The sequence below is a fragment of the Kogia breviceps genome, chromosome 1 (assembly GCF_026419965.1).
Source record: "Kogia breviceps isolate mKogBre1 chromosome 1, mKogBre1 haplotype 1, whole genome shotgun sequence".
Classification (NCBI taxonomy): Eukaryota; Metazoa; Chordata; class Mammalia; order Artiodactyla; family Physeteridae; genus Kogia; species Kogia breviceps.
This window is the reverse complement of record NC_081310.1, coordinates 177,071,223-177,096,506: the sequence shown is the minus strand read 5'-3', so window position 1 is coordinate 177,096,506 and position 25,284 is coordinate 177,071,223. Positions and strand designations below refer to the sequence as shown.

Below are 25,284 nucleotides of genomic sequence, written 5' to 3'. Positions count from 1 at the left end.
GTCGTCCCAATAAAAGAATACTTACTAACCTCCATCTGTTTACTACACATTTATTACAGACTACTGCTCACCTGGCATTGCTCCATACGTTGGGGTCTGGCAGTGCAGGGGCCCATAGATGTCGATCTGTTTGAGAGGGGTCGGCACCCACCTCACGGGAGGGACAGGCAAGGCTAACAGCAAACTCCTCTCCCCAAAGTCTGCTGTTCTTATGCACCTTCCCCTCAGTTCCCTCCTCAGCCAGCCAAGGCTGAGCCCTGGAGCCCTCCTGTTTGCATTTCTGGCTCAAAGACTGTAGCTGGCTCTCTTCTTGCAGCTGGAGTTCTGTGGTCCACCAACCAGCTGCTGGGATAGTCTGGGTCAGGCACAGGAACAGTGGCAGGCCTGGGGGCCTGGGGGCTGACATGACAGCAGAAAGTGTGCTGCTGGTGCAGAAAGGTTGCTCAGGGTGAGTGTGAAGTCTCTTGTGCTAAATCCGAGCAGGTGAACAGCACGTGGAAGTTACAAAACCCTTTCACTTTTGTTCTCTTATTACGATCCATGAGGTATCTATTATCCCAAGAGATGAGGAAGCTGAGGCTGGGGGGTGGAGGGGGGTGGGAGGGCTAAGTCCACATGCTCACCGCCTCTACCTCATGGCCTAGGGGCTTCCTGGAGACAGCAGAGCCGGAGGGTGGCCTTGGTCCACTCAAGGCGTAGATGGTTGCCCCTGGGTCTTGGTCACTGAGCTTGTGATGCAGAGTGTAATTCCTGCCACGGTGAGCACCATGCCTGCGAATGCTCCTGGGATAATGGGCAGAAATTGAGAGGCTCTGAGACCAGCCATGCCAGTAGGAGCTGGTGCAGGGCTGAGGGAAGGGCTCAGACAGGGTCTGTCCCCAGACTACCCAGGGGAAGGACACTCTGATGGCCACAAGGAAGCAGTGGAGCTGCAGAGGAAAGGGGCAGGATCCGGGAAGATCCTCTCCTCACTGGGCCAAGGGAGATGGCTCTGGAAGAAACTAACCCAGGGGTGTCAAAGCCCAAGAGGTGGCTCCCCAAACTTGCAGTGGGCAGACTTACGTTTTCCACCAATATCTTCTCCAAGGACCTTCCCAACAATCAGTGTAAAGATGATGGCCAGAGAGTTACTGATGGGCACAGCTAGGGTCAGATCTGAGTGATCAGAATGAAAAGAATCTCTGAGATGAAGAAAAAAAAAAAAAAGTCTTTCTAGGCACAAAACACTTTCATTACATCATCAAGACAGTCTTTTAAAAAGGGTATCTCATGACCCCATTTTCCAGATGAAGTCACAGCAAAGCTCAGGATTCAAACCCAGGTCTCCTGACTCTAAATTCAGTGCTTCCTCAGGATTCCAGCATGAAGACCTGAACTACAAGGTCTGGGACCACCTTGGTTTGCTGGTAAGGATGAGATCTTTGCACTCAAGGAGAACTTCTGAGATCTCAAGGACATCTGGACAGACAAGTACCCAAAACCCAAAGGATGCAGTAGCTATTAACACCAAACACATTTATCAAGTATACATTATGTGCAGGGTGCTTTGTGCACACATCTCATTAATCTTCACAAAAACACTGCAGGAAGAGCATTAGCATCATTCTGCATAAATAAAAGAATCAAAAGCTCAAAGACATCACATAAATTGAGGCAAATTGAGGATTTAAACCAAGGTCTGCCTGACTCCAAAGCCTGTGCCCTTATTGAATCTATTTAGATGGATAAGGACAAACCAAAACTGCAGGTGAAGCGCATTTTGTTTGTTTCAGCTCAGACTTGGGCCTTACGGAATTACAGGAGAGAAAAAATGTCAGCGGTAGGAAGCCAGGTACAGGACAGGCCCCACAAGGCTGGGCCTTAAGTAGAGGTCACTACAGTCCAGGGTCTGTTCCTTAGTTTTGAAGCCCCGAGGGACTAACTTGCAAGAAACAAATTTCAAAAAGACTAATGGAGGGCTTCCTTGGTGCGCAGTGGTTGAAAGTCCAGCTGCCGATGCAGGGGACACGGGTTCGTGCCCCGGTCTGGGAAGATCCCACATGCCGCGTAGCGGCTGGGCCCATGAGCCATGGCCGCTGAGCCTGCGCGTCCGGAGCCTGTGCTCCGCAACGGGAGAGGCCACAGCAGTGAGAGGCCCGAGTACCGCAAAAAAAAAAAAAAAAAAAAAAAAAGACTAATGGAGTTAAGAACACTGTTAACTTAAAATTTATTACACTTAAATTTTGTACACCAAAAGCTTTTTAAGAAGATAGATTTTACGTTAAGTGTTCTTAAACACATACAAAACAACAAAACAAAAAATGAAATCAGAAGCTGAGTTACTAGTTTACAAGACTCATAACTGCCAGGCAGACTGTGCATGTTGGCTTCCCAGCACACTCTTTCCCAGCCCTCCCAGGCCTCACCTGCTTCAGGTAGCGGAGGAGAGAACTGTGCAGCTCCTCATCCACTGCGAGGCCCCACCAAGGCTGGCATTAGCCATCCAAGAAACTGACACAACTGCTACCTACTCAGAGCTCCTTCCTTAAGCTTTCACACTTTACATCGAGTGCAGTGGCTGCTAAAGTCTGGTCTGCAACAGTAGATTGAGGAGGGAAGCAGCATGGTACAAGGGAAGAGCAAGGGCACTGGAGTGAGGCTGACCCAGGTTTCCCTGTCACCTTGGTTAGGTCGTTCAAACACTCTGAGCCTGTGCCGTACCTGAAAAACTGTGATAGCAAGATAACAACATCACCTTACAACAGGGTTATAGGATGAAATATGATAACGTGTATATCCTTGGCTGAATATATCCTTAATAAATAGAGACCACTGTTCTGATTATTAGAATGGGTGGGCGTTAAAGGATACAGAGTAGGTGGTGAGATAATAGGATCCTAAAATTCCAATTTGCTCAAAACTTGGTAAATGGCTAACGGCAGTCAGCTGACCAGAGGGCTCAGCATTCTGGGCAGCAGGGAGTGCCAGAGGCTTTCAAACTTTCTTTCAAATGAAGTCTCATGAGAAGCCCAAAATGTAAGACAGATGAAAGCAGAGTGACTCTACTTGAAGCTGACGTGGCAGGTCTGGAGGTCGGCCTATCCGCTCACCCTCCTATGGCCTCTGAGGGGTTTCCCAGGGCTATGTGGGACCCAAACTCCTGTCAAGTCCCTGGGGGGCCTAGGTGAGACTCCAGGAGAGGTGAAATTCTCATAGCAAAGTTCAAGAGCATAAACTTTAGTAGTATATGGCTTCAAATCCTTCTGCACAGACATGCAGTGGGACATAAAGAGAGATGCATTAAGTTGCCCAAAGTTCTGTAACTTCATCTCCTAGGTGGAGACAATCATGCCTACTTCATAGGGTCAAGATGAGAATTTTTAAGAATGTGTAAAACTAGAACAGTATCTGACACAGTAGAGGGCAGTCAACAACAGTGGGGGGAAGGCAATTTATATTTATTGAGCTCCTCCTGGTACAGTGTGCACCAGGTACTCTGCCATATGCTTTTCATACACTGAATTTAATGCTCTCGGTGTTATGAAGCCAGCTGTAAAAAATCAAGGTTCAAATAAGGGACTTGCTCAAGGTTAGGCAGGTAGCAAGCAGTGGAAGCAAGAGTGTCAAAGCCAGCCCTTGGCACAGCAAAATGAATCTTCTTTCTTCCTCTGCCACCGCATGAGACTGCCAGGCTTCAAACCAACTCTAGTGCCTGGCAGCATACTCATAACCAGCCCACCATGCCCTACTGCCCAGAGAAGAGGGTGTAACTCGGGAAGCAGAGACAGTCGGCTCTCCCTCACTCATGGCAACAAGGTGTTTTAGACACCCTCCCTGCAGTGACTCTCTGGGTGGCCTCCACCACTAAGCATAGCAGTTCTAACCCAGAGACCCACCTGTTGATGCTAAGGTGAGGTAGTAGAGAAGGGAGCCACACTGGTTGAGGGAAAAGGGCAACAGGTACTGGAAACAGAAAAAAACTGCAGTCAGTGTGATTGCTTAACTGAGCAGTGCTGCTTTCTTTGAGCTTTGATATATGCCTTTCCTCGGAGGGAGGGGTAGGTATAAGGGCCTAGGACCTAAGCCCTCTGAAAAGAACCCTTCCAGGGCAGAGGGAACATCACTGACTGAATTCCATGCCTTTGCCCTGAATGCCCTCCCCCTCAGCCCTGCTGGTTCCTATCCTCCCCATCCTGCAAGTCCCTGAATGCCAGCGTTACTCTATCCAAGAAGCCTTCCCCCGTCCCCTAGCTCCAGCCTCCCTCCTGTGAACTCATGCAGCACTTATCTGTACCTCTCTCAATGCCCTTAGCCCTAAGAGGCGGTGTGTCTATGTCTTGTCTTTCCCACTAGCCTAGACTGGCAGCGTTGGGGTCAGAGGTAGTTCTCCATAACCTGCCTCCCCAGGGCCAATTTGAGCCTTAAGCCCTCCCTCCGGAAAGGTCTGTTGGAGGGATCACCATAATAAAATATTAATAATAGCAGCTCAAAACATCGTAGATTTGAGCTCTAATTATGTACTAGGCCCAATGCTAAGTGTTTTATGTGCCTCACCTCATTTAATCGTCACAACTGCCCCCATGAGATGGTTACATTATTCCCATTTTACAGATAAGGAAACTGAGGCTCAAAGCAGACAAGGGACTCATCCAAGAGCTTCTAGCGAGTTAGTGGTGGAGCGCAGATTCTGACCCTGACCTGTCTGACTCCAGAGACCAAATTCTTGGCGGCTACCCACGAGAAAGGGGTCATTCACCGACCCACCTCAGTATTCAAGAAGAGGGTCTTCGTCTCCTGCAGCAACTGCTGGGCCCAGGTCCGCTCATGAACGTGCTGCAGGTGCGAGGAGGCCCGCTTCAGCAGCGGCTGTGTGCCACCCCACAGAGCGGCCACCAGCACCAGAGCCAGAACCTGCCCTGGATGGAGATGCGAGTGACACCCGCCCCCTCGCCGCCACCCCACCGCACGGCCCCAGCCCTCCTCCCGCCTCCCATCCCCAGCCCGCCGCCACCACAGCCCTTCTTTGCTCTCCAACGCCCCGGGTGTGACTGGCGGGTAGGACAAGACCCCGGGAGGCCGGGGAGGTGGATCCAGGAGCCCAGGTTCGGGGTTGCAGCAGTGGTCAGGGTTAGGTGGTGGAGGTGGAGTAGAAATAAATGAATTCCGGGTGGGAGTCTGGAAGTCTGGGGAGGGGCGGGGCCCGCCTACCCAGGGTCGCCGCCATGGCAACGCCGCTCCTCTCCACTTCCGGGAACGAAGGGGCGGATACCCGTCATCCGGAAGTGGTGCCAAAGCCTCTTCCGGTTCTGCTCGCATTCCGTTTTTCCTCGCGTCACCGCCGGCATGGTGAGTTCCCCTGAGTTAGAGTTGTTGCCCTGGGGGTCCGGGCCGGGGCCGATTATGGGCGCTGACACTCCCGTCCTGTCCCCACAGAAGCCGATCCTGCTGCAGGGCCATGAGCGGTCCATTACGCAGATTAAGTACAACCGCGAGGGAGACCTCCTCTTCACGGTGGCCAAGGACCCTGTGAGCGTCGGCCGGAGGGCGGGCCTCCGGGACAGTGCGGAGGGGGCCCGGGGGGGCGAGTTCATTCTGCCGGGGCGAAGGGTGGACAGGCCAGTTTTGTCGCGAGAGAGAACCCAAAGAGCGCCCCATTCTGAGAAGTAGGAAGAGACCATCCCGGGATTTGGCGGGCGAGAACATTAAATCTGGAGAGGTGGGAAAGGACTCAGTTGTTGGTAGAAGGAAGGACTAGCCGGGGAGAAGAAAAGCAAGGGACCTTGTGGAAGGGAAGGGGGACGAGGGTCAGCTTGCTCAGGGAGCGGAGAGGAGACCATTCTGGGGAAGAACAAAACTATTCTAGGGCTTCCCTGGTGGCGCAGTGGTTGAGAGTCCGCCTGCCGATGTCGTGTCCCGGTCCGGGAGGATCCCACATGCCGCGGAGCGGCTGGGCCCGTGAGCCATGGCCGCTGAGCCTGCGCGTCCGGAGCCTGTGCTCCGCAACGGGAGAGGCCCCAGCAATGAGAGGCCCGCGTGCCGCAAAAAAAAAAAACCAAACCAACAACTATTCTACAGGGATAGGGGAACAGACCACCTGAAGAAAGGGAAAGTTGATCCTTGGGTGGCGAGGGACACAGAGGCCTTAATTAAGATTTCCCTGGTATCATTTCAGTCAGCCCTTTCCTGCCGCTCACTGACTGCAAACAACCCCTCACAGTACTGCCTTTTGAGGCACCTCCATATGGAGGGAGTTAACTCGAGTGGCTAAAAGTGAGGGTTCTGAAACCAAACAGACCTGATTTGAATCCTGAGTGCTGCGTTCACTAGCAATGTGACTTTGAGCATGTCGTTTAACCTTTATAAACTTAAAGTGTCCTTTTTTTACAAAATATGGGTAGTAATAGTGCTTCTTTCTGGGGTTGTCCTTAAGATTAATCAGATTATTCAAGTAAGGCGCTTAGTGTGTGTGAGTGCCTAATTAATGTCAGTCACTTATATTTTAAATTCCTTAGACAGTATTTTATTGGAGCTACCCTTTGAAGAAGGCGTTACTGTCCTGACCATTTTACAGATGGGAAAACTGAAGTTCAGAGGGGTGAAGCACTAATTTTTTAAAAAATTTATTTATTTATTTTATATTTATTTTTGGCTGTGTTGGGTCTTTGTTTCTGTGCGAGGGCTTTCTCCATTTGCGGCGAGGGGGGGCCACTCTTCATCGTGATTCGATGGCCTCTCACTGTCGCAGCCTCTCCCGTTGCGGAGCACAGGCTCCAGATGCGCAGGCTCAGTAGTTGTGGCTCACGGGCCCAGCCGCTCCGCGGCATGTGGGATCTTCCCGGACCGGGGCAAGAACCCGTGTCCCCTTCACTGGCAGGCGGATTCCTAACCACTGCGCCACCAGGGAAGCCCAGAAGCACTAATTTTGAGAAAATACAGTGAGATAGTAGCAGAGCAGGGATGGGAACCCAGGCTTCCCTACTACCAACTGCTCCCATTTGGACAGAACACCAAAGCTACTGTTTTGCTAGGCTGGCACCTGACTTGACCTTTTATTTTTCTGAGGGTTTAGGAGTCTGGTAAAGGGCTGGTATAGTGGCAAATGGAGACTTTTTGCAAGCCTTCTGACTCCCTTGCTGCTTACTTGTGGGAAGGAGGAGAATCCAGGAGTTGGTCTTTTTACCAGCGACCTGCTGTTTCCCAAGAGATGAGCAGGAGAGGGCAGAATCTGGCCTGGGTAGAGGCTGCTGGGGGCTCCTGGGACAAAATAGAAGGCCGTTGCTCTGCCTGAGATGTCTGTCATCCTGTCATATTGTCATTGACTCCTCCAGATTGTCAATGTATGGTACTCTGTGAATGGTGAGAGGCTGGGCACCTATATGGGCCATACCGGAGCTGTGTGGTGTGTGGACGCTGACTGTATCCTTGTCTTTGCGCTGAGTCTGTGCTCCCAGGGTCTGCCAGCAATGGAGAGGCTGCTGACTTGGAGTTGGGAGTTTGGGTTGCTCTTGTGGGTCTAGAGAATGATGCTACCTACCTCTTTGGTCTGTTCATTGGTTGGCGGAGCATTTAGGGCCAGTTCCAGTTCTGGATGAGGAGGTTAGGATGAGAGAAAAAGGAGGGCTCTCTGGTGCTGAACAGGGAGGTGATTCAGTTGGCCTTCCAAGAGGACAAGGGCTCAGGTGAACTCTGTCATGCTTCTTAACACCCTTTTCAGGGGACACCAAGCATGTCCTCACCGGCTCAGCTGACAACAGCTGTCGTCTCTGGGACTGTGAAACAGGTAAGCCTGGATCCTTCACTTTTACAGCAAACAGTGAGGACCTACAGGTTTCCCCAGAACCTGTTCACCTTGTTGAGGTGAACAGGTTCTGGGGAAATAGAGATAAATCCAGAGATGGTTCTTAGTCTAGGGGAAAAGAGACAGACAAGAAAATAAAGAAGACAGAGGAGAAAAGAGACATACAGTGAGACATAAGCCATGTTAGAAGAAGCAAAGAGCACTGTGGAAGGCCAGAGGGGGGCAACTGAATGCCTGGAATGGGGGTGGAAACAGCCTGGGAAGGTTTCCCAAAGTAAATGTCATATGACCTGGGGCTTGAAGGATGAGAAAGAGGTCATCACTCTGGAACATGCAGGAATGAAAGCAGAGCAAGTGTCATATCCAAGCCATCTGATCTGGCGGAAGTTCCTGCTTCTTGGGGGATGAAATAGACAGCAGTGGGGAAGCTGAGGCAGGCTAGGGCCAGAACAGGCCTTGAATGCACACTCAGGAGCGTGGCTTTGTTCTGTAGGATTTGGCATGCCGTGGAGGTCCCTGAGAAGGGAAGAGGGTGTTTAGCTTTAGCAAGCCCAGATAGCAGTGGGGAGCATTGGAGGAACAGACAGAAGACAGGGGAGCCTATTAAGCCACTCCATTTAGTAAATATTTACTGGTAATCCATATCTCTCCCAGGTCTTTGCTGGGCACTGGGGACACACGGAGAAATTAGAGCAGGACTTTGCTGTGGAAGAGTGCATTCTGAGGCAGAGACAGATAGAATGCAGTCCACTGTGAGTGCCACAGTGGCAGATGTCTGAGGAGGGACTGTGGGGAGAAGTTAAAAGACTTGAGCCAAAGCATAGCAGTGAGGAAAAAAGCGGGTGAGGGCACTAGAGTCAGTAGTGCAGGAGAAACAGTGCAACGTGACAATAGGCAAGTGTATTTTTTTGTTTGTTTTGCTTTTAAAAAATATTTATTTAGGGCTTCCCTGGTGGCGCAGTGGTTGAGAATCCGCCTGCCGATGCAGGGGACACGGGTTCGTGCCCCGGTCCGGGAAGATCCCACATGCCGCTGAGCGGCTGGGCCCGTGAGCCATGGCCGCTGAGCCTGCGCGTCCGGAGCCTGTGCTCCGCAATGGGAGAGGCCACAACAGTGAGAGGCCCGCAAAAAAAAAAAAAAAATTTATTTATTTGGTTGCACCAGCTCCTTAGTTGCAGCACGTGGACTCCTTAGTTGTGGCATACGAACTCTTAGTTGCAGCATGCATGTGGGATCTAGTTCACTGACCAGGGATCGAACCCGGGCCCCCTGCATTGGGAGTGCGGAGTCTTACCCACTGTGCCATGAGGGAAGTCCCAATAGGCAAGTAGAGCGAGTCCTCCCTGCAGTGGGCAAGGGCTAGCCCACACTCTGCCTGTCTCCAGGGAAGCAGCTGGCCCTACTCAAGACCAATTCAGCAGTCCGGACCTGTGGCTTTGACTTCGGGGGCAACATCATCATGTTCTCTACAGACAAGCAGATGGGCTACCAGTGCTTTGTGAGCTTCTTCGACCTGCGGGATCCGAGCCAGATTGGTGAGCTGGTGCTGGGGCTCAGGACTAGGGTTGACATGAAGGGCTCGACTCCAGAGCCCAGGATCTGACATCTGCTGCCCCACACAGACAACAACGAACCCTACATGAAGATCCCTTGCAACGACTCCAAGATCACCAGTGCTGTTTGGGGACCCCTTGGCGAGTGCATCATTGCAGGCCATGAGGGCGGAGAGCTCAACCAGTATAGCGCCAAGGTAAGGGGGTGGGTGAGGCCTAAGCCCATCAGAATGATTCTCTCTGAGAGGCAGGATAAGCCCATTGGTTGAGGGCTGGATTCACATACAGATTTCACCCCTTTCTCATTATGTGATCTTGGGCGTATTACATAACTTCACAGAGCCTATTTATCTGTAAGATGTTTCAAGGATCAGGTGTTTGAAAAACTTGTCATAGAGTGCTCAGGATATGTTACTAATGATCACAGTTAAGCATTCTCCTGCCACTACTGAGTGCCAGGCCCCATGCTAGCCTCTGAGGACAAAGAAGTGAATCAGACGTGGGCCCTGCCCCGGGGGAGACAGACTGGCAAACAGCTAGCACATGGGTCAGATTGTGAGTTTTGCCACCACAGAGGTCTCAGCCAAGTACAGAAAGTGCCCTCTGTCACAGAGGAGGTGGCATGTACATTAATCTATGAAGAATAAATGGAGCTTCAAGCTAGAAGAGAGGGACCAGGACTAGATAGTTTACGGGTCAGGAGACAAAGGAGTTGTAATTTTCCCTTAGGTAGGAGGGAATCTTCAAATGGTTATGGATGATCAGGTTTTCTCTTTAGAAAACTCTCTCACAGGCTCGTTTGGAGAATGGACATAAACTAGGCAGTAGTCATGGGGATGTGGACTACCTGACAGTCAGGAGACATTCAGAGGTGACTGATGAGATGGAGGGTTAGGAAAAGGGTAAAGTCCAGGCTGTCTCAGATTTCAGATGTGGGTGCCTGGGTTTCTGAAGAATACTGGACTATAATACCATAAAGGTTAGTCAGTCACTCAACAAGCACTGACTGTGGTCCACTAAAGTACCAGGCCTACCTGCAGGAAGGGAATGGGAACCAAGGGCAAAGACATAAATAATGCTTGATGATAGCAAACAGTGAGCTGATCTGTGCCCCCAGCTAGGCCTGACTGCAAAGCTGGTACTTGTTCCATGAAATGTAAGAGCCGGTTACGTCCCTACCATGTGTCCAAATTAATGGAGGAAACAGAAATACATTCTTCCCTCAGAATAGGTGAAAGTAACTCAGGAAAGGAAATGACAGTCTTCTGAGGGTCTCTGTTTGAGGCCCAATGCTTGAGGCCTTTTAGTCATCTAACAAATGTTTACAGAGCACAGGCTAGGTGCCTGTCATTCAAAGTCAAGTAAGACCCAGTCCCAGTATCCTTACAGTGACCCTGAGGGCTTTTTTTTTTTTTTTTTTTTTTTGGCCACGCCATGCAGCTTGTGGGATCTTAGTTCCCGGACTAGGGAACTAAGTGAGAATGCCAGTGAGAGGCCGAGTCCTAACCACTGGACTGCCAGGGAATTGCCCCTGGGGGCTTTCTTTTTTTTAAAATTAATTAATTTTATTTATTTATTTTTGGCTACGTCGGGTCTTCGTCGCTGCGCATGGGCTTTCTCTAGCTGTGGAGAGCGGGGGCTACTCTTTGTTGTGGTGCGTGGGCTTCTCATTGTGGTGGCTTCTCTTTGTTGTGGTGCATGGGCTCTAGGCACTTGGGCTTCAGTAGTTGTGGCACGTGGGCTCATTAGTTGTGACTTGTGGGCTCTAGAGCGCAGGCTCAGTAGTTGTGGCGCACAAGCTTAATTACTCCAAGGCATGTGGGATCTTCCTGGACTAGGGCTCGAACCCTTGTCCCCTGCATTGGCAGGCAGATCCTTAACCACTGGGCCACCAGGGAAGTCCCCCCTCAGGGCTTTTAATAATCTTGTTTTCTAGATAGAGAAATTGAGGCAAAGAGAAGTTTTGTTTGTTTGTTTTTGGCCACGCTGCTTGGCTTGCAGGATCTTAGTTCCTTGACCAGGGATTGAACCCGGGCCCTTGGCAGTGAAAGCGCAGAATCCTAACCACTGGACTGCCAGGGAACTCCCACAGAGAAGTACTTTTAAGGGCAGACTCCAAAACTCTGTACTACATAGTCTAGCAGGTTCTTTTAGTGGGAGAGGAAATCAGGAGATGAGACGGCCTTTTGAAAAGACCTAAGAAAAGGATGGATGAGCAGTGGTCCTTGTGAACTGTGACCAAGACCCTACGAGGGAAGGAGATGCGAGTGGATTCTGCCTCTTACTGGTTTTAGGATCTCCAGTCACACCACCTCTCTGAACCTTAGTTTCTTCCTTTTAAAATTTCTGTTAAAATACCTACTTCATAGGATTGTGTGAGGATTAAAGGAAATAGGTGTTGTTAAGTGCTTAGCACAATGCTTGGCATATAGTAGCTATTCAATAAATATTTGTTGGAAGGATTAAACGGAAACTTCTCTGCTGTTACATGATGATTAATTAATAGGTCTGTAGATTTGTCACCATAAGTGTGTGTTTTCCTAGGTAGACTAGCAGTGTTTGCGAAACCAGCACACCTGGGCCAGTTTGGGCTTGGGAGTGGGAGTAAATGTTGACTCAGGGGACACTGAGGCAGGCCCAACCCAGACCCCTCCCCTTCATGGGACAAGAAACAGTCCAGAACCCTGGCTGAGCAGTGGGGTAGTGAGGATCAGGTTGGTCAGAGCCTCACTCTTCTTCCTTTTGCAGTCTGGGGAGGTATTGGTGACTGTTAAGGAGCACTCCCGGCAGATCAATGACATCCAGTTATCCAGGGACATGACCATGTTTGTCACTGCATCCAAGGACAACACAGCCAAGGTGAGCCCGGGCAAGGGGTCTGGTGGGGCTGATCCCACCCTCCAGCCTGGCCCTCGACTTCCCCCCAAGAAGGCTCCTTTTACAGATTTCTTCCCTGCCTTCTCTCTCTAGCTCTTTGACTCCACAACCCTTGAACACCAGAAGACTTTCCGGACAGAACGTCCCGTCAACTCAGCTGCCCTCTCTCCCAACTATGACCATGTAAGGGACCCCACCCGAGCTTCATGCTAAAGCCTCAGAATGTTTCCAGGATCTAGTTGTCTGTCTAGCAATTAAGAAAAGATCTCTGGGGAAAAATGGTGTCAGGCAGAGAGGAGATTCTCAGAGCAGCAACAAGGCTGAATGATTGGGAAGCCCCAGGGGACAGGGTAGGAGGTGGCTGAAGGATGTTTGTTCCTTACCCTTAATATATTCCTAGTCTGATGTGGGAGATAATTAAAGGCTTATGGGGTGGGGGGAAAAAACAGAAAATGGATTTGTCTGCCCTTTGGGCCTGTCTAGAGTTTCTTCTTCCCTTCAGGTGGTGCTGGGCGGTGGTCAGGAAGCAATGGATGTAACCACCACTTCTACCAGGATTGGCAAGTTCGAGGCCAGGTAAAGGGGGAAGCAGCTCTTCCAAACTGAAACTTCATGAAATGTCTTTCATGATGGACACACACCATATAACTGAAGAGAATTTCTTTAATTCATTGGCTGCTAGGAAGTGCAGCCAGATTTGTGGCCCTCCTGCGACAAGTGTATAATATAGCAGTTAAGAGCATGAACTCTTGGGCTCGCTCTGAAGCTCTACACATCACTGTAGTTCTCTGTGCCCAATTACCCTTGACTGTATAATGAGGACAATGATAATATACTTACCTCATAAAACTGTACAGATTAAATAAATGACTTAATAGTTGTTAAGCTCTTAGAGCACTGCCCAGCACATAGTAAGGAAGACGTTTGGGTCCAATCTTTCCCCAACTTTGTCTTGTTCTGTTCACATTCATTTCCCCCTTTCCCAGCTTCCCCACTTTACAGTTTGTGTTTGGGGAGTGGTACCTCTTGACATGTTTTGGAAGGAGATGGAAAATGAATGAACTTTCACTTCCCACCCCACTCTCTCCTCCAGGTTCTTCCACTTGGCCTTTGAAGAAGAGTTTGGAAGAGTCAAGGGTCACTTTGGACCTATCAACAGTGTTGCCTTCCATCCTGATGGCAAGAGGTAGGACCCAGTGAAGGGAGATGAGCTCAGCCCTGGTCTGCCCGCCTCTGCCCCTTTCCCATACCCTGCCCCCTAGGTCTGCCTCCCCCAGGGCAGGCCTCTGACGGGGCCCTGCCTGTGTCTTTCCAGCTACAGCAGTGGCGGAGAAGATGGTTATGTCCGCATCCACTACTTCGACCCACAGTACTTTGAATTTGAGTTTGAGGCTTAAGAAGCCGGATCTCTGGGAATTCCCTGGCTATCCAGTGATTAGGACTCCGAGCTTCCACTGCAGGGGGGCATGGGTTCCATCCCTGGTCGGGGAACTAAGATCTCACATGCCGCACGGCGTGGACACACACACACACGCACACACCACAAAAAGAAGCCGGATCTCCATATGGGCCAGGTTCACAGAAGGCTTTGGACTCTGAGAAATAAATTAGTTTGGAAATAAATGGTTTCTCGTCGGAAATTTCGTCAGTTTCATCACTTTCCCTTCTCAGTGACGCCCCAGCAAGCTCATACCAATCATGGATACCTTTATTATTTGGACCTTCTCCCTACACTTTGGATACTTCAAACATGGAACTTCAGTATTATGGGCTAGGCTGGGTTGCAGGCACCGTCATTCAAGGTCCAAAGGTGCTGAGGGGCCTGGAGGTTTCAGGAACATCTCAACCACCATCCAAGGACCAGTACTTAGGGTTGGGGCTCAGAGGCTGAATCTGTTGGCTGAGAGCCTTCTGTCTTCTCCTGATCTGTTGCTATTTGCCACACCTTCTCCCATGCTACCTCTGAAGGCTCAGGTGGATGGGTCCAGCGCAGAAACAGGCCTGAGGAAGAGGAGGAGTACAGGTAAGGAAGCTGAGCAGAGGGGAGAACTCCCCCAGGGAGGAGGAGGGACAGGGGGTCACCTTGCCACAGTCGCAGACTCTGGGGCTCCACAGAGGGCCAGATGGCCAAGGGATTGGGGACGTAGAGCGGGTTCCGGAGTTTTCGTTGCTCTTTTGGCTGATTGAGCCCAGACCACAAGGAGTGTGTTCGAGTTCTCACTTCACACAGGCATCTGGAGGGGGTGAGAGAGTAAGCTTCCAGACTCAGCTATGCCCTCTGGGACTCTGGGTGAGGGCCCTGGTTAGTAGGGTGACAGCTGCCCCAGGGCAGTGATACCCTCTCCCGCAGATGTTACTGTGAGTCACATCCTGAACTGGGCACTACAGTAAAGCAGGAACAAGACAAAGTCCTAGTTCTTAAGGAGTTCTGCTTAGCTTTGCTTTGAAAGGATCAGGGAAGGCTAATTAAGAGTGTGCCTTTTGAGCTGGGTCTAGCAGCAGAAGTTCACCAGGTGTGCAAAAACATGGAAATACTTAGGAGGGGGAACTGCAGGAACAAAAAGTGGGAAAGGGCCCAAGGTGAATATTGATAGGTCTAGACTGATGAATTAAAAAAAGGATGAAAGTGGAGATAATAAGAGCAGTGAGGAAGCTGTTCCAGTGGTCCACGTGGAAAGGAAAGTCTGGATTAGGGTAGTAGGAGGGGCCTTGGACAGGAAAGAACTAAGCTAAGAAATTCTTAGTAGAGGGACTTCCCTGGTGGCGCAGTGGTTAGGACTCCGTGCTCAATGCAGGGGGCCCAGGTTCGATCCTTGGTCAGGGAACTAGATCCCACATACATGCCATAACTAAGAGTTCGCATGCCGCAACTAAGGAGCCAGTGAGCCGCAACTAAGACCTGGTGCAACCAAATAAATATTTTTTAAAAATAAATTCTTAGAAGAAAAGCTAAATATGAAGGATGGGGGAAAGGGAGTTAAAAATAAGTTTCTAACCTGGATGATAAGCAGAGTTAGTGAAAACAACATGGTGGAGAGGAGGCCACTGGGCAACAAAAGATAACTAAATATGAGCTCTACCTTCTTAGGAGTGAACCCTCCCTCCCCTCATTTCAGTCTGATGAGAGAAAGATGGCTAATGGGAGCTCATTGGCGGCATATGCAACAAGCCAACCAAATAATAAAAACTACCACTCGTGTGCCCACTGTGTGCCAGGCACTGTGCTAAGCACTTTCCATGCTTTAACTCAGCTAATCCTCACACATGCCTCCACCCCACCTCTAGGCTATTGTGATTATTATTATCCTTTGCTTGCTCCTGATGAAACAGATTCAGGGTTGCTTTTGATCACCCAGCAGCTGAGTGGTGAAGCCAGAATTTGAGTCCAAACAATTTGACTCAGCATTCAACCTCTATTGCTTCACTAGAATCAACCCTGCAAAGTGATAGAGAGCCCCAGAAATGATTTTGGCAGCAACTTTCCCCCTCAGTCCTTGTTTTTAAGCTAGAAGTGCACTTGTTCTTGGCTATGGACAGAGTGGGGGGTAGGTCTGAAGGATTGGCCGTGGACCCATTTATTTCTGGCTTTGCAGAAGTTAGGGGGAAGTGTGAGCTCTGGAGGTAGGAGAGGAGAGGACACTCCGAGTTTTTCTAAGAGAGAAACTTGTTTGAAAGGGAAGGATGTCTTTTTTTTTTTTTTTTTGGCTGTGCCTTGGCTTGTGGGATCTTAGTTCCCAGACCAATCGAACCGGGCCCCAGCAGTGAAAGTGCCGAGTCCTAACCACGGTCCACCAGCAAATTCCCGAAGATGTCTTCTAAGAAAGTAGGCTGCCAATGCAGCAGGTACCCACCCCTGTCCTGTGCCTGCCCTCTGACCCACCTTGACACCCCCTTAGCTCACCTCTCCTTTTCACTGTTGCAGAGGAAGGTGCCGAAAGGGGAGGCATAGGAGTGATCAAACAGCGCCAACAGCATCCCCTCCCCAAACTCCAGCGACAGCGGGAACTGGCGGCCCAGCTGCCACACGCAGTCCAGGAAGAGGAGAAAGATGGGTGCCTCGTGCTTGGGGCGGGTGTGGGAGAAGGCCGAGTGAGCACAGCGCAGCTGGAAGGGGTGGCCGGCCTGGGGAGGGGGCAGAGCGATGGGCACAAAGAAGTGGGGATTCTGGATGGAGGGCTGGGCTGGGCTGGGCAGCCACTTACCTGGATCCACTCTCGCTCTATCAGTTCCTGGAATCCAGCCATGGTTCGGCTCAAGGGGTCTAGGATGAGTTGGGCCAGTGAAGTCACTAGCAGGGTGCTGTCCGTGCCTTCGGCCCCATGCACCAGGATGCAGGCCCCTTCCCTGTGGGCCCAGGGCTATCAACAGTGGCCTGTCCTTCCCTGCCTGGGGTGGCCAGGCCAGGAATAGAAAGGGCCCATTTGAAACCTGTACTTGCTTACTGAGATGTGGTTTTGTGCCCAGACATTGAGAGCCCTGCCCACTCTGCCCTCTTCTGTCTTGTAGTGGGGGGGGGGGGGACTTACCACTCCATGCCCTGGGCTGCTAGGCAGGCTGTGCTTAGTGCCTCCTTCACATGTGACAGCCAGCGGCAGCCATCTAGTCGACTAAGCCAGCGGTCCATGCTCTGCTCCGGGTCCCCACAGGCTTCCACCAGGCGCACGAAGCTCTCCTGTAGGGGCCGCCCCCTGCACAAGTGGGAGTCTGGTCATCCCTTCTCCAGCCCAAGCTCTGGTGAGCATAGCCTAGGAATAAATGCTCCAGACCAGTGAGGGAGACATAGAGCCCTCAGAGGAGCCCATCTGACAAGAGGGACACAGGGCCCTGTGGAGAGCCCACCTAATCTGATGGAAATGTTTCCCCAATCTTGAGGATTCCCCAATCTGGTGGAGGAGACCTAAGACCCTTTGGGGAGACCTAGTCTGTTGGGAAGCATAGCAATGCCTGTTGAGGGGTCACATAGCCCCCTGGAGAAACAGAATGCCCTGGGAAACCCCAATTTGATGAAAGTGTCACAGTACCCTTGATGTACCCTAGTCTGATGGGAGCAACACAGTACCCCCTGGGGAGAACCAGTCTGACAACAGAAACACGATACTCCTGAGATTCTGGTATCTGCTCCTACTTCCCAGGAACTGTTCTGCTCTAGATCACCAGTAACCTCCTGCCAGAAAATCTAACTGAGACTTTCAGGCTTGTTTAAAAGCCTTCAGTGGCTCCCCACTGCCTTTAGGATAAGCTCTGACCTCATAATCATGGCATTCAAGACCTTTGCTCTGGCCACTGTCATCCCTTTAGCCTCTCTACCTCCCTCTCTCTTTCCCTGCCTCCACCTCACACTCCTCACTCCCACCTCACTGAAGTGCTTGCAGTTCCAAAACAGAACAAATGACTAGGCTCCCTGCTCCTGCACACCTGCAGTGCCTTCACCTGGCGTGTCCTCTCATCCTCTGACTTACTCCTCTCTTTCAGGTCTCAGCGAAAGCATCCTTTTCTCAGAGAAGCTTTCTTAGGATGACCTATTCTAAGAGAGGGGCGCCTCTTCTGTGCTGCTACTTATCACACTGAATTCTGATTGCCCATTTACTGCTGATCTTCCAACTGTGTCTGGGCTGGCCACCGTCTCAGCTTCCCTGCTGGGTCAATGTTGGCCAAATCAATGAATAAACAGAGTTTTGTATTCTGGATAGGGGAGCAGTCCACTCTCAAAGCACAAAAATCCCTCAGGACCTTCTCTTGGTTCTACCAGCACCTGGAGACAGAGGGAGCAGATAACGACTGTGCGGGTACAGCCCTCAAGGGCAGGGCTGGGACCAGTGCAGTGGGGTGCAGCCCCCCCACATGGGGGGGCGGGGTGAGGTTGTTTCTGGAAGAGAAATTTCATTTCAATGTAAAGAAGTGCTTTTTCTACCCAGGCAGAGTTGGGGTGCCTAGAGAGGAATGAGCTCTGTCAGTGGGGACATGCCAACCTGGCAGGATGGCTTACCAGGAAAGACCTAACAGTCCTGGAAGTTCCTAGAAGACAGCCCTCCCCCTGCCCCCATCCATGAAGAGTCCTGCACGAAAGAACCTAGGAGAGGATGGGAAGACCCCTTACCTCTCCAGGGGCCGGTGCAGCCGTTTCCAGCCCGGGTAGGCGGCTTTGGCCTCGGTGCCGCCGCCAGTCATGCGGGCCTGTTTGGCGGCCTGCGCCGAGCGCGTGTCCACGATGAAGCCCCGGGCCCCCGGGCGAGCCCCCGCCAGCACAGCTCGCAGCAGGTCCTCGTCCTCAGCGCAACGCCGCTTCTGGGGCCCGGTCAGGGGCTGGCTGGAACGTAGCAGCACCTGCGGACAGGGACTCAGCTCGGAAACTATACCCACCCGGCCCAGGTTCAGGGACTTGCTCGGGGGATCCCTAGGCCGGGTTTACACACTGGAGCGGGTCTAGAGCTGTCCGGGGCGGGAGCGGGGGCGGGGGGGAGGTTAGCTCAGGAGCCCTGGGGGCGTCGGACCGGATCTGGGTGGGTTGTGGCCAGAGGCGGGAGGGACCCGCTGGGTAGAACGTGGGCGGGTCATGGGTTGACAAAAGAGGGACAAGGCTTCAGGGGGCCCAGACCAGCCGGAGGTGGGGCCAGAGATTGGCGAGACTCGGAAACCAGGGAGAGGGGCGGGGTCAGAATCGATGAAGGCAGGGTTGAGCCGAGTGGGCGGGGCCAGAATAGGGCCGGAGCCCGGGCCGCAGCCGGGCAACCAACAGGCGGGCCAGTACAGAGAAGAGCCAAGAAGGGACGCAGAGGGGTCCTAGCGGCGGGCTCTGGGTCTGGGGAGGGGTGGGGCTCACGGTTCCGCTGGGAGCGTGGTAGTAGCTGAGCACAGGGAAGCGGCCTCCCTGGCGGAAGCGGGCGCTGAGCGCCAGGGCATCGTCGTCCACGGCGCGAGGCACGATCACAGCGCGGGGGTAACTAGGGCACAAGCTGAAGTCCTCGTTCGCCTCGCTCAGCCGCCACGCTCTGGTCTGCGGCACAGGGAGGGGCGAAGACCAGGTCTAGGGCACCCAGTGAGTGCCCTGTCCCCGCGCCCCTTCCAGACCCGGCTCTCCCACATCCCCAGGCCCCCACGACCGCGCCGACCTCGCGAGCTACTCGCTTGTAGTAGCGTTCCGGTGGGTGGAAGTGCCAGGCTTCGCCCAATCTCAAGCCCTTGGGACGGTAGAAGAACGGAAAGGAGGTGATGACCGATTCCAGGGAGGACAGCGCCTGGGGAACGAAGGCAAGGGATCTGGGAAAGGTCGGAATCCAGCCCTCCGCTCCGCAGCTCCCGCCTCTCCACGCACTCCAGACCACCCTGCATCCCCTTGCCATTAGCTATGCTCCGGATAACACTGGATGCTGAGTCCCCTTGTTACGGGATAGGGTAGCTTAAGTGCCCCTGGTGCACCCCTGGCGTACCTCAATGGAGCGGGCGATGTCCAGCGTCGCTTCCACGCCCTCTATGTCCAGCTGCAGCACTCGCAGGTCCTTACAGCGCAGCGTGATGGTGCCGGCGTCACCCGCGACACTGGGGATGGATAAACTTAGGCTTAATGTCCCCTGACCTCTACCAGAGGGGAGGAGAAAGGAGTTTCTTAGGATTGTACGTTATGCGGGGGGGGGGGGGGGGGGGGCGCACCAGCTCCAACTGCGCCTGCCCTTCCCCCTCTCCCTGAGGAGCCACGCGTTCCCAGACTACGGGGATGTCCCCGCCACGTCTCACCGCTTCTCGATAGAGTCGACACTACGCAACAGCAGCAGCCACAGGTCTGGAGTCGCCTGGGGCCCTGGCGACAGCAGCAGGTGGTGGCCGGTGACGCAAAGCGTGCCGCGCAGCGGGGGCATCTCCGGGCCCCGCAGGAGCTCGGCTTGGGCCTGGCCCGTACGGATCAGCTCCGAGAACTCCATTCCTCCAGAGGTGGGCCTGGGGCCCGGCAGAAGGACAGACTCTAGGAGCGTCAGGCGGGGTGAGCGCGGGCTCCGAAAGGGACAGGAACTGGCTGGGCAGCTGGCGACGCCGGCAGGACAGCTGTTAAGGAGGCCCCTTGGAGGAAGGGATCGCAGTTTCACAGGAATTTCCCCCTCGTATTGCCAGCACTTCTTAGTGAAGACCCCGGGGCTAGAACCTGTTAAGGAAACCTCAATTTCATCATCTGTGAAATGGGGAGAATATTCTTGTTAAAACCCTTTACCTCCTGCCTGGGTCGCAGGAGGCACTAACATTTTTGGTTTTTTTAACTGTGGGGTGCTGGCACTCTCACCGATTTTTTAAAAATAAAGAAAAATACCGTCTCTTCTCCTGTACCCTGGTGGAAGAGGTGGAAAGGGTGGGTGTGAAACTGGGAACTGTCTGCATCCTCCCCTACATCGGAGGCTGGGTGGGGGAAATCCCTTGGTCCACCTTAAAAGCAAGCAATTGTGTAGCAGTCACCCCTCCCCCACCACAGCTGGAAGTCCCTGCCTGAGGGCGCCCTCTATGGGGGCCACTTCTGGTATAGTTCTGCCCTCAGGAGCTCCATCCCTCATCACTCCATCCTTTGCCCAAACATGAAGTGCCTGTACACTGAGCTGGGCCCTACACTGGGTGTTGGGACCCAAGAATGGTTGAGGAAGGTTCTGTTCACAGGGTTTTCAGTCTGACAAGAGACACACTTAAGCTGGTAAATTACTAGAGTTTAAGTCTATTTGCTGGAGGACCCATCCATCCAAGTATTCTTTTATTTCTTAAACACTAATGCCTACACTGTGTTAAGTGGTGATTACTAAGAAAAATATGATGTACTCCTGCCTTTAAAGAGCCTTCTGGTCTACTAGGTTCCAGGCTTCTGTGTGTGTGCAAAAGCCTTCCATCAAATAATGAAATCATAGGTTTCCCCCCCGCCATAATATAACATAAAGTTGGAACTGCTCTATGAAAGGAACCAGACATAAAAGAGTATAAATTATAAAGTTCTAGTCCAGCAGCATCAGCTGGGATGGGAATTCGTTAGAAATGCAAATTATCGGGCCCTACCCCAAACATACTGAATCTGAAGCTCTGGGAATGGGGCAATCTATTTTAACAAGTTTTCCAGATGATTCTGATCCATGCTAAAGATTGAGAACCACTAGAAAGTATACAAAAAGGCAAAACTAATCTATGCTGTCAAATTAGGGTAGTATTACTGAAACCAAGTCCCCCTAAAACCAAGATTCCTTACTGAGTTTATGATTAATCTCTCTATCCAAAACTTTACTCTTTTTTATGTCCCCTCTGACCTCAATCCTGTGCTAAATGAACACTAATCAACCAGAGTCAGGGACTTCCCTGGCAGTCCAGTGGTTAAGACTCTGTGCTTCCAGGCTTCCCTGGTGGTGCAGTGGTTAAGAATCTGCCTGCCAATTCAGGGGACACAGGTTCAAGCCCTGGTCTGAGAAGATCCCACATGCTGCAGAGCAACTAAGCCCATGCACCACAACTGCTGAGCCTGCACTCTAGAGTCCGCGAGCCACAACTACTGAGCCCACGTGCCTAGAGCCGTGCTCCGCAACAAAGAGAAGCCACTGCAATGAGAAGCCTGTGCACCACAACAACTAGAGAAAGCCCGTGCACGCAGCAACGAAGACCCAACACAGGCAAAAATAAAATAAATGGAATTTTTAAAAAAGACTCCACACTTCCACTATAGGAAGCATGGGTTCCATCACTGGTAGGGAACTAAAATCCCACATGCCTTGTGGCATGGCCAAAAAAACAAAAACAAACAAACACAGAGTCAGAAGTCTAAAATTGCTGCTGTCAATAGCATCATTAATGTACTGAAACTGCTATTCTAGATATCATCTTTAACATACAAATTCAAGTTGTTTCTCTAAGACAAGATGAGGTAACAGCTCATCAGCCCCTAGCTGTGGACTACCTGGCCAGATAATCATAAACCAGAGACATTCTGACTCCTGAAACTACGATTAAGAAATGTCACGGAAACGATTATGAAATGTCACAGAAACGTCATAAGATGATGGTTAATCTCAGCCTCTTTGTTCTTCCCCTGTCTTTTTTATTGTTTTTGGTTTTTTTTTTTTTTTTTTTTTTTGGTCACACCACGCGGCATGCAGAACTTCCCCCACCAGGGACTGAACCTGTGCCTGCTGCAGTGGAAGTGTGGAGTCTTAACCACTGGACCACCAGGGAAGTCCGGTTCTTCCCCTTTTTTATTTTTTTACTTTATTTTTTATTTATTAAAAATTTTTTTTCTTCCCCCTTTTTTTAAAAAAACCCCAACATTCAAAGACCAAGTTGGAGTGGAGCTGAGGCTTGGCTCTTACTCCCCTGCTTGGTTCCCTGCAATAAACCCTTACTTTGCTGCTAACACCCTGTCAGAGCTTGGCTTTTTGCACTGCAGGCACATGAGCGAGCCCTATGCTTGGTTACATTACCCTTAGGAGAGTTGTGATAGGCCAGGAGCACAAAAGAGGCTTCCTGGATGATAGTAATACTCCTTTGCTTGATCTAGATACCACTTACATAAGTGTGTTCAGTTTGGGAGAATTCAGCAAGCCATGTATTTATGACATGTAAATTTTTCTGTGTGTGTTATATTTCCTGTTTTTTTGTTTTGTTTTGTTTTGTTTTTGCGGTACGCGGGCTTCTCACTGTTGTGGCCTCTCCCGTTGCGGAGCACAGGCTCCGGACGCGCAGGCTCAGCGGCCATGGCTCACGGGCCCAGCCGCTCCAGGGCATGTGGGATCTTCCCGGACCGGGGCACGAACCCGTGTGCCCTGCATCGGCAGGCAGACTCTCAACCACTGCGCCACCAGGGAAGCCCTGTGTGTGTTATATTTCAATACAAAGTTTTAAAAAGGGAACCATTCTGGTTGAAGCCCTGGGAGGGGCAGGGAGAGGAAGGTCTAGGAGCCCATCCACAGCTGTGCCCTTACCCTGCACACAGTCCTTGAGGGATTTCCAAGGGAACCAAAAGTTCCTTAGAATATAGCTTGACATCATTGATCTGTCCCAACAGAGAGTCAGTGACTTGTCCAAGGTCCCACAGATCTAGCACCAGAACCCAGTTCTCCTGACTCCTGAGCCAGGGATCTGGACCCTATTCCTTTGCTGAAGGGCCAGTGTCATGAGTGAGGACAGGGGGCAGCTTGTCAGCCTCCTATCCCCTCCCGAATCCTTTAACTTGGGTCTTGGGAAGAGGGCCAATATTCTGGTGTGGATGATGCTTTTCTTATCCTGGAGCAACTTCCTTTCTGGGAACTGGGTGTCTCCTTCTGGGCAAAGACAATAAATTTTATCCAAGGGGCCAGAGGAGCAGGACTTCTCCTGCCCCCACCCAGACAGGCATCACGTGGCTCCCGGGTTAGCAGTGCAGGAAAATCCCAGCCCTTGCACACTCAGCCTCCCACAACCATCTACCTACCCACCCTGACACACTCAAGCCTCCCTGACCCATCTTGAACATTCACCAGCACACACTCCCTGCACATTTCTTTCACCCTCAGCTTCTGCCACCTCCTCCGGGGTAATATTGCCAGGCTTTCCCTAATCCCAGAGCTGCAGACTTACCCTGTCCCTCATCCCCAACCATGTCCCTGGAGTCACTGAAATTCCAGGCAGTGGGTGAAGAAGATGAGGAGGATGAAGAACAAGAGAGCCTGGACTCTGTAAAGGCGCTGACGGCCAAGCTGCAGCTGCAGACACGGCGGCCCTCATATCTGGAGTGGACGGCCCAGGTCCAGAGCCAGGCCTGGCGCAGGGCCCAAGCCAGACCCGAGCCCGGGGGACCTGGGACCATTTGCGGCTTCGACTCAATGGACTCTGCCCTTGAGTGGCTCCGACGGGAGCTGGTGAGTCTGGTGGGGAGGGCAGCCTTGCAGAGGGCTTTGAGGGCAGTCCTGAGGGCCCAAGACACTGGGTATGGGGAAGGGATGAGAATGACCCTGCCTCTAGCAAATGCCCACTCCTGTGGCTTTGTCCCGGGGCTGAGGAGCCAGGAATGGACTTGTCCAGTGTTTTATTCAGGGAGACTTGCCGAAGAAGGAGTCCATCCAATCTACTGATCTTGTGGTCCTGTGGCTCAGGGGACCGAGTCTGCCCTTGTGGGACAACCAGTTATAGCTGGGGAAGGCATGGCCTCCCATACTCTGGGAATTGCTATACCCCAAAGATACAAAGGAGGTACTGATCACACTGTACAAGAGGCCAGTGTTGAATAGGTGGTTCAATCCAATATGTGCAAATATAAAACTGTCCAGCCTCCAAATTGGATATTCCATTTAGTTGATCTAGGATTGGGCCCCAGGTACCTGTATTTGTTTAGCTTGGTTTTAGAGCAAGATCTATGAGATGGGATGGATAGAGCTGGGGTGTGAGTGTGTGGGGAGGACATAGCCAGTGCAGAGACCCAGGGTGTTGACCAGGAGGGAAAAATGGGAGGTTCAGCAGGCTCACGCCCCCTCTCGGCCGCAGCGGGAGATGCAGGCACAGGACCGGCAGCTGGCAGGGCAGCTGCTTCGGCTGCGGGCCCAGCTGCACCGGCTGAAGGTGGACCAAGTCTGTCACCTGCACCAAGAGCTGCTGAACGAGGCCGAGATGGAGCTGGAGCTGGAGCCGGGAGCCGGCCTGGCCTTGGCCCCGCCACTGCGGCACCTGGGCCTCACGCGCATGAACATCAGCGCCCGGCGCTTCACCCTCTGCTAAGGGGCACCCGCGTGCCTGCCTCGCCACCGCTACCCATTCCCCAGCCCACCTTGGGAAGAAGGAAAGGAGGGGTGCCCCAGAGGAGCCAGCACCTGGAGAGCGGTGCGGGGAGAGTCCAGGAGATGCTCAGAGCTCTGGGAGCTTAAAGCCCCTGCATCTTGTTGCCCCTGCTGCCCCAGATGGGGGAGGGGGGACGGTGTGGAGGAAGGGGAGGAGTTCACAGACTCCCAGGCTCCTCAATAAACCTCTGCTTCCCACCAAGGTCTCTGCAGTCATTTATTCAGGCCCAAGGTGGCTGTATGTCACTTGTTGCTGGGACCAGGGATTCTACTGCCGGAGAGAAGCTGGCCTTGGGGGTGGAGATGGACAGATGGATCCCCA

At 52.1% G+C, this 25,284-nt stretch overlaps 4 protein-coding genes across 6 annotated transcripts; 2 read left to right on the top strand and 2 right to left on the bottom strand.

The window, feature by feature from the left end:
• Positions 1-34: 34 nt before the first annotated feature.
• On the bottom strand, positions 35-5,293 carry TMEM234 (transmembrane protein 234). 2 transcript variants are annotated; one of them, XR_010836417.1, is made up of 6 exons: positions 5,188-5,293; positions 4,744-4,895; positions 3,876-3,942; positions 1,063-1,155; positions 633-783; positions 470-549 (listed from the first exon to the last, which is right to left on the bottom strand). XR_010836417.1 is itself a non-coding variant. In XM_059078340.2 (5 exons), exons 1-5 carry the CDS (start codon positions 5,201-5,203, stop codon positions 689-691), a joined length of 423 nt encoding a protein of 140 aa, XP_058934323.1. In that variant the 5' UTR covers positions 5,204-5,293; the 3' UTR covers positions 35-688. The 2 variants fall into 2 exon arrangements, 1 of the variants encoding a protein (XP_058934323.1); XM_059078340.2 differs by having other exon boundaries at positions 35-783.
• EIF3I (eukaryotic translation initiation factor 3 subunit I) lies at positions 5,244-13,847 on the top strand. The gene is made up of 11 exons (XM_059078287.2): positions 5,244-5,325; positions 5,413-5,505; positions 7,308-7,395; positions 7,694-7,759; positions 9,163-9,312; positions 9,400-9,527; positions 12,079-12,189; positions 12,301-12,390; positions 12,710-12,783; positions 13,301-13,393; positions 13,523-13,847. Exons 1-11 carry the CDS (start codon positions 5,323-5,325, stop codon positions 13,602-13,604), a joined length of 978 nt encoding a protein of 325 aa, XP_058934270.1. The 5' UTR covers positions 5,244-5,322; the 3' UTR covers positions 13,605-13,847.
• A 50-nt stretch (positions 13,848-13,897) lies between these two features.
• LOC131764885 (myotubularin-related protein 9-like) lies at positions 13,898-20,335 on the bottom strand. 2 transcript variants are annotated; one of them, XM_059078226.2, is made up of 10 exons: positions 19,939-20,335; positions 19,635-19,743; positions 19,317-19,442; positions 19,028-19,201; positions 18,305-18,531; positions 16,734-16,895; positions 16,410-16,551; positions 16,109-16,329; positions 14,290-14,441; positions 13,898-14,208 (listed from the first exon to the last, which is right to left on the bottom strand). In XM_059078226.2, the coding sequence occupies exons 1-10, from the start codon at positions 20,121-20,123 to the stop codon at positions 14,075-14,077; spliced, it is 1,632 nt and encodes a 543-aa protein (XP_058934209.1). In that variant the 5' UTR covers positions 20,124-20,335; the 3' UTR covers positions 13,898-14,074. The 2 variants fall into 2 exon arrangements, with proteins under 2 accessions (XP_058934209.1, XP_058934210.1); XM_059078227.2 differs by lacking the exon at positions 14,290-14,441.
• Positions 20,336-23,575: 3,240 nt separating this feature from the next.
• FAM167B (family with sequence similarity 167 member B) lies at positions 23,576-25,160 on the top strand. Its single transcript, XM_059078372.2, has 2 exons — positions 23,576-24,050; positions 24,673-25,160. Exons 1-2 carry the CDS (start codon positions 23,790-23,792, stop codon positions 24,901-24,903), a joined length of 492 nt encoding a protein of 163 aa, XP_058934355.1. The 5' UTR covers positions 23,576-23,789; the 3' UTR covers positions 24,904-25,160.
• The last annotated feature ends 124 nt before the right edge of the window (positions 25,161-25,284 follow it).

Bases quoted from the DNA above. Each gene is read 5' to 3' on its own strand.
- TMEM234 (XM_059078340.2), bottom strand. The intron at 3,943-4,743 runs GTGGGTCGGTGA...TTCTGTTTCCAG, and splicing joins CCCTCTTCTTGAATACTGAG to TACCTGTTGCCCTTTTCCCT. The intron at 784-1,062 runs GTAAGTCTGCCC...CCATTATCCCAG, and splicing joins AGAAGATATTGGTGGAAAAC to GAGCATTCGCAGGCATGGTG.
- EIF3I (XM_059078287.2), top strand. The intron at 5,506-7,307 runs GTGAGCGTCGGC...TGACTCCTCCAG, and splicing joins TCACGGTGGCCAAGGACCCT to ATTGTCAATGTATGGTACTC. The intron at 12,190-12,300 runs GTGAGCCCGGGC...TTCTCTCTCTAG, and splicing joins CCAAGGACAACACAGCCAAG to CTCTTTGACTCCACAACCCT.
- LOC131764885 (XM_059078226.2), bottom strand. From the start codon at position 20,123: ATGGAGTTCTCGGAGCTGATCCGTACGGGCCAGGCCCAAGCCGAGCTC. The intron at 19,744-19,938 runs GTGAGACGTGGC...ATCCATCCCCAG, and splicing joins GTCGACTCTATCGAGAAGCG to TGTCGCGGGTGACGCCGGCA. The intron at 16,330-16,409 runs GTAAGTGGCTGC...CCCCCTCCCCAG, and splicing joins TAGAGCGAGAGTGGATCCAG to GCCGGCCACCCCTTCCAGCT.
- FAM167B (XM_059078372.2), top strand. From the start codon at position 23,790: ATGTCCCTGGAGTCACTGAAATTCCAGGCAGTGGGTGAAGAAGATGAG. The intron at 24,051-24,672 runs GTGAGTCTGGTG...TCTCGGCCGCAG, and splicing joins AGTGGCTCCGACGGGAGCTG to CGGGAGATGCAGGCACAGGA.